The sequence below is a fragment of the Cynara cardunculus genome, assembly GCF_001531365.2.
Source record: "Cynara cardunculus var. scolymus isolate 2C chromosome LG 1, CcrdV1, whole genome shotgun sequence".
Taxonomy (NCBI): domain Eukaryota; kingdom Viridiplantae; phylum Streptophyta; class Magnoliopsida; order Asterales; family Asteraceae; genus Cynara; species Cynara cardunculus.
This window is the reverse complement of record NC_037528.1, coordinates 23,930,538-23,937,473: the sequence shown is the minus strand read 5'-3', so window position 1 is coordinate 23,937,473 and position 6,936 is coordinate 23,930,538. Positions and strand designations below refer to the sequence as shown.

The window sequence follows — 6,936 nt, the reverse complement described above, 5'->3', positions numbered from 1 at the left end:
AGCTTTAATAAGTTGTACCTACACACAATTTATTTGCAATCTTGAGTTTTAAATAATATGCATTAGTAAACAATACTTTAAGCATAAAAAGTGGTTTTCAAGAGTTTTTGTCAAATGATTTATAATATAGAATATTTTTTTATATAATTTAATTTAAGTTTAATAATTAAACAATTTATTTTTGGTTTAATATTATAAATTTTATAAAGATAATAATTAAGTATTCTGTTARAATTTAATGATTATACTAATTATATTTTAAATTTTTTATATTTAAAATGGGATGTTTATCCTGTATTTGATTGTGTTTATCTGCAGTTAGTTACACGAATTCAGATATGGGATGAAATCGGATAGGGATGAAATCGTTTAGGATGAACGGGTTTATGAGTTTTTAAGAGTTTTAAGAGTTTTTAAGAGTTTTAAGAGTTTTTAAGAGTTTTAAGAGTTTTAGCCAAATGCTTTATAAGATAGTATAGATATATTTTTACATTTAAAATGTGATGTTTATCCTGTATATGATTATGTTTATCTGCGGTTAGTCACACGAATTTAAAATGGAGGTATAATAAGTTATATTTATGCACAATTTACTTATAATCTTGAATTTGAAGTAATATTTATACTACCTTATAAACCAGATTTATCAAAAGTCTTAAAAATAATTTTTAATGTCCAAAGTACTATACCATTTGCTGCACCTTCCGACTCTAAGGTTGACTCAAGTCTTGTTTTCGAACATTTATGCACAAAGTCTTAAAAACAACTCACAATGCATTAAGTACTACTATTTTATGTATTAAGTCTTGAAAGCTTTTAATCTACAATTAAAATAACATTTACCGCAAGTTACCAATGCACATTATTACCTTTTCTTTTCATGTTCCCAAGATACTTTTGACACATTTTACTCATGTCTTCACATTCTCATACCTTTATGTCTTCTCACCATCCTCCAATATGAGATTTAAACTGGTATTCACCATGAGTTATTAAAAGTTGTCTCATTCATCTCTCATTCAATTGCTCTAGAACTCTTGGTCTCGCTCTCGATTTCTTGATTCTTTGATCTTGGTGTAAATCGAACATATTTGTAGAGTCGTTTAAATATGTTGGATTTTAAATATATTGGATTTTAAACTGTCATACAAGTTTTTTGATTGATAGACTGTAATTGAAACCATAACTCTTATTTATTCAAATTGTATTAATATGTAAATACCAAGTGTAACTTATATCATCGTTAAATCTTCTCTAATAAAACCAGTGAAACTTCAAAATCGTTAAAATTCATGGCTCCCGCCGCATTGTGCAGATACACAACTAGTGCATCAATAAACAATACCTCATGCATAAAAAATGATTTTTCAAATTTTTTGTCAAATATTTTATAATGTGATATATATTCTCTGTAGATAGACTATAATCCAAAATAAAATGTAGTAATTATCTCTAACATATATATAGTTATCATAAATTTAATATAATTATATATATTTACAAATAACACCTTGTAATTATCATTATTAAGTTTCAACACATATTTTCATAATTATCCTTCAAGAATAATTATATCCAAAATCAACTTGATTTAATCTGAGTTTCTACAAATGGAGGCAAACATATTATTTGTTGTGACCTACAGATGTACATACTCTCCAGTAGTATATTTTTATAACATGTGTCGTGGCATATAATAACTTACAGATACATAATGTAAATACCCGACAAAAACACATATTGACTTATTGTATAGAAGGTTCTAAAACCTAATTTGACTTGGTAAGAGCAACCATATTTGTTAGAGCATAGAGCCTCTCCAAAGCTTCTTCAAAATAGAAAAAATGAGGATTTTGAGTCAATATTTTGCTCTAATAGCTTCCTCAAAATTATCTTCAAAAGGGAGAAAGTAGGAGATCAATTTTTAGATGGGATAATGTTTTATCTGTCATCTTTAATCATATAATTTTTTTATAATTTAAATTTTGAAATTTTTTTTTTAAATATACGACCAAGTCAATTAAGGGTGTTTGAGATTGCTTACAAAAACAACTTATTGACTTATTCCGGTGTGACACATGAAATAAACACTTTAGAGTGTTTAGATAAACAATTTATACCGATACCAAACCGGTAATAAGAAGTTTTTGAAGAAGCTAAACTCTTCTGACTTATAATAAGTTGATAAGTGTTTTTGTAAAAAACAACATAAGTTATATCAAATAAGTAATCCCAAACACCCCTTATGTATCTTATATCAGTAGAGACAGACATATAGCATGGAGAATAGGACCCCATGCACGCATTAAAATCTAGATTTGTAAGGTAAACGTTTTTTAGCATATGAGAGATGCATCCGTTAAAAATTGAGGGGTGCACCAAACTTAAAAATGAAGGGACCAACTTAATAATAATTGTATATTTGTGTAAAATATGGACTAATTAGACAAAAATACAAAGATGGAGGACCAAACTGTAATTTATGATTTTCTTTTTAAAGCAAAGAGCACCAAGAGGGGGTTTCAAAATTTTATAAACTAAAAACTTTAAACAAACATCAAACGGCGCGAGTTCTTCGTCTCTTCCTTGTTCCCCTCACGGCGTCGGCATCTGCCGTGGGCCCAGCGCCCTCACCGCTGTTCGGCGGCTCCGGCCAGTTCTCTCAGGTTCTCGCACTCACTCGGACACTCTCTCAATCTCTCATTCAGGTTTTGTCCCACGACATAACTCAAATTTAAAATTTTGCCCTACATTGGCTGATTCTGATGTTATACAATTATGTCTACATGATATATTTGTTTGTTTTAAGTTTTTTACATTTGAGTAATTGAGTATTAATCTTGACATGTATTTTTGCCCTAAAATTGATTAGTTACAATGTTATAAAGTCATGTTTACATGATTTATTTGTTTGTTTTGATTTTTTAGATTATTTTTATTTTCTCAACATTAGTTGTTTTATTTTCCCTAAATTGATTTATTTGTGTTAATTTGATATTAGTCTTTGGCCCTAAATTGATTATTTGCGTCAATTTGATGTTAATTTTCTTAGATTATCATCAATTTTCTCAACCTTAGTTGCTGTCTTGTTAGTGTTAATTTGTTTAATCAATCTAGGTTCTTTTAATTTGGTTGGTTAATTTTAATTTGCAAAACATCCTATTTAGTAATAAAATCCTAGATGTATAAGGAAACAAAATTAGAAACCTTGAAAATAGGGAAAGGATAACGAGAATCAAATCCTAAAAGTCGAGAAAGTTTTAGAAAATCAACCGAAAAAACAGAATAAGTCCCTCAAAATCAACCAAAAAACCGAAAAATTCTCTTGAAATCTACCAAATAAGTTTCTTATCAGGCAAATTTTTTTAAAAATCCCTTGAAATCAACAAAGAAGTTAAAGAATCTCTTGAAACAAAGGAATTTGGCTATAAACACATCAAATGGATTTGCAATGTCATGAATGATGATGTACCCGCTTTCAAAAGTTGAGGCCCCTTCGAGACAATTGTAGAAGGAAACTTATTTTTATCGTTTTAATGAAATCATATTTTTACTTAAAAAATTCTATCTTAAGCTTTTCGTTTGTGCCCCCGCTCACCTAAAATCCTGGGTCCGCCACTGTATATCTGGTGATTTATGCATCTTCTGTTCTCTGACCGATTTTAAATTATGTTTGCAGTACATATTTGTTTGATGTGTGTTTCCTTCAATTAGAACCGTAAAGAAAATGTCTACCGGAGAGTACATAAAGGTCTCTTTTGAAGATTTAGTTAAGGTAGGCTTTTTGAGCTAGATCTCATTTGATTCTTGTTTGCATTCAATTGCTCATAACTGTTGCAGAATTTTAGGTTTCTCTCATAGATGCTTTGGTTTCTTTAACAAATTCTCTTGTGTGGCTTTTGGTTTGACATAATGTTTTTGAGGGAATTGAATTTCGTGAAAGGATTTGGAATCTTTAGTGTGTTTGGTTTGCAGGATTTGGAATGGAATTGAATTCAATACTTTATAGATAATTTACAAAAACAAATTATAAATGATTATTAAAATAATTATATTATTTTTTATAATTTGACTATTACAAAACGAATGTTTTTAACATGTTTTTAAAACATTATTACAAACAAATCTATGAAATCCCGTGAAATACCCAATTCCCCCATGGGATTTCTAAATCCCTCGGCTGTGGAATTTCAAATCCACACGTTCCTTCAAATCAAAGATAGGATTGGAATGGAATTTAACTTCAAATCCTACCAAATCCCGCAAACCAAACGGGCCCTTAGGCTTTCACCTGGGATTTTTGAATCTTGATTTATATGAACTTGAGAATTCCTTATGGCACCTGGTTCCATTTAGTAAATCAATTTTTCTTGGTCAAATCGGACTATTTACATATTCAAAATTACCGAGAGTGATGCTACGGATTGGACATTAGCATATGCTTACTTATAGTGTTGTTATGGTCATCAACATCTGCTAAAAAGTTTAAATCTGTGGTGCTACTTTTGAAGTTGCAAGTAGTCCATTTGACCCAAAGAAGTGTACTCTTTTTTTTATGAATGGAGTATATTGGATTTTCAAGTATTCAATGAAGAAAATGGATTAATGGGCATTGCAACAACGACTAAAACTCGAAGTTTTCTAAGTTCATGGGAATCAATCTCTACTCCGGGACGTGTTCTCTGAAATGTCTGATCATTATATATTTTTTTATCTCTGAATTCAGGTAGAAAGTCTCATAGAACAATGTCTGCTGCATTATATGACCCAGAAGCAGGTCATAGATATTCTCTATCAGCTACAGCACATAGAGCCTGCCTTTACAGAGACTGGTATGTAATTTGAGTCCTGTAACGTGTTTCCTCTCTTTATTTTGTAGTTTCTGGTTACACAATCGTTTTTTTTTCTGTATTTAACACATAGTTTTCCTGTCACACATGCAACCAAGAAGATCTTATTTTATATAAATTAGATATGCATGAGGGACCCTCAATATTTTGCTCTTCTAGCTCTGCAGCTCATGCTGGAAACCTGAGAACCAAGTTAGACCCGACCATTGTTTAGGCCTAAAAGTAAACTTAAATTTATGATACTTAATTTTAGCTTTAATGCTTTATATCTATCATAATACATAATTCCACATCACATACATATTTAACTTCAACATAATCGTTTTCTGTCTTCCAGTTTGGCAGAAACTTGAAGAACAAAATCAAGAGTTTTTTAAGTCATACTATCTGAGGGTGGTGGTGAATGAGCAAATAATGGAATTTAATAATCTGCTTGGTAGACAGGCTGCACTGATGAACCAGGTGGACCCAAGCTTAGCCTCTTTTCCGCCTGTGTCTAATGTATCTCACATGCCAGCAAGTAAGTTGCCTTCAACTTCAAGATTTTTCCATGGATGCATTCCTCAAAGTCATTTATCTGTACTTTTCTATATTCTTCCCTTTTATCGTCTTATTATCAGTTGTATTATGCGTCCTTTGATTAAATGAGATTTCACTTACGAGCATAGCCTTAACTTAATGGCCTTCACGTGACCTGCCCTGGTGTAAAACAGTCTGCCCCCGTAAAAACTTGATAATACTATGGAAGGTTAGATTTCTTAAAATAAGTTTTGTAGAAGGTCAGTCAGCTAAACAGTCTGATGTACTATCTTGCAGTTCCCCATAACGGATCATATTATGCATCTGATACTGGCATTGTACTGAAGACGGAGAACATGCAGCCCTTTGTTCCAACGGTTCCAGTGAACTGCTTTAATAATTGTGGACCGTTTCTACACTCAGGGATGCAGCATGCTCTTGATCGGTCTACTTATTCCAGAAGGATCGATGTTCCATCTAATATGGCGTTGGCTCATAACTCAGACATTGGAATGACGGAAGGGGTTGCAATCAAAAGTGAACCGGGCTACTTGGACAATTCAAGGTTTGTCTACCAGACTGGTGGCGATGTCCTTGGAGCGCATCCTGCGATTGAGCATGCATCCATTTCACCATTTGGCAGCATGGATCCTAATTCACAAACATTTTTCAGACAGATCTCCCAACAGATTGGTCCACCAGGCGTGCCTGCTGACTTCACCAATTCAGGTCCAGTCTCTCTCTCTCTCTCTCTCTCTATATATATATATATATAGATATACACTATATGTGTGTGTGTGTGTGTGTATAGATCACATGAACGTGTCTATACTTTTTGGTTAATTTCATGTGTTGGAATCTATTTGCAGACACCCTAAGGCTTTGCAACTCTGCGTTTCAGTTACCAGATATAGACAATTTCTGGTTGCCCTAAGGCAGAGCACCAAGGTAAGATGTTTCTGGTTACCCATACTTGTTTTAGTTTGAAATGTAATTTTCGCATGTATGTGCGGCCAGGGGAAAACAAGAGACTGGACAACTTATCAGGCAACTTATTAGGTTTTCAGAAATTTGTCCATAGAACCAAACTAATTATTTAGAATTTCTCATTTTTTGTATATTTCTTTAACTCTTTTTTTTTTTTTAATTTTTGGTTTAATAGTATAATTTTCTATAAAAATAATAATTAAGTAGTTTGTTATAACTTAATGATTATTCTAGTTATATTTTAGATTTTTTTATATATAAAATGCGATATTTATTCTTTATTTGGTTATTTTTTTTACAGTTAGTTATACGAATTCAAACAAGAAGCTTTAATAAGTTGTACTTACGAACAATTTACTTGTAATCTTGAATTTTAAGTAATATGCATCAATAGACAGTACGTCATGCTTAAAAAATAATTTTTAAGAGTTTTTACCAAATGCTTTATAATCTATACTATCTTATAAAACATTTGGTTAAAACTCTTAAAAACTCTTAAAACTCTTAAACCCGTTCATCCCTAAACGATTTCATCCCTATCCGATTTCATCTCATATCTGAATTCGTGTAACTAACTGCA

At 31.5% G+C, this 6,936-nt stretch overlaps 1 protein-coding gene across 1 annotated transcript in view; it reads left to right on the top strand.

The window, feature by feature from the left end:
* The first annotated feature begins 3,727 nt into the window (after positions 1 to 3,727).
* LOC112525685 overlaps positions 3,728 to 6,936 on the top strand; it is a 15,059-nt gene continuing 11,850 nt past the window's right edge. Inside the window, exons 1-4 of the mRNA XM_025135945.1 lie at positions 3,728 to 3,775; positions 4,727 to 4,832; positions 5,188 to 5,370; positions 5,667 to 6,098. Of these exons, the coding sequence (XP_024991713.1) occupies positions 3,728 to 3,775; positions 4,727 to 4,832; positions 5,188 to 5,370; positions 5,667 to 6,098 (769 nt within the window). The remainder of the gene's footprint in view (positions 3,776 to 4,726; positions 4,833 to 5,187; positions 5,371 to 5,666; positions 6,099 to 6,936) is intronic.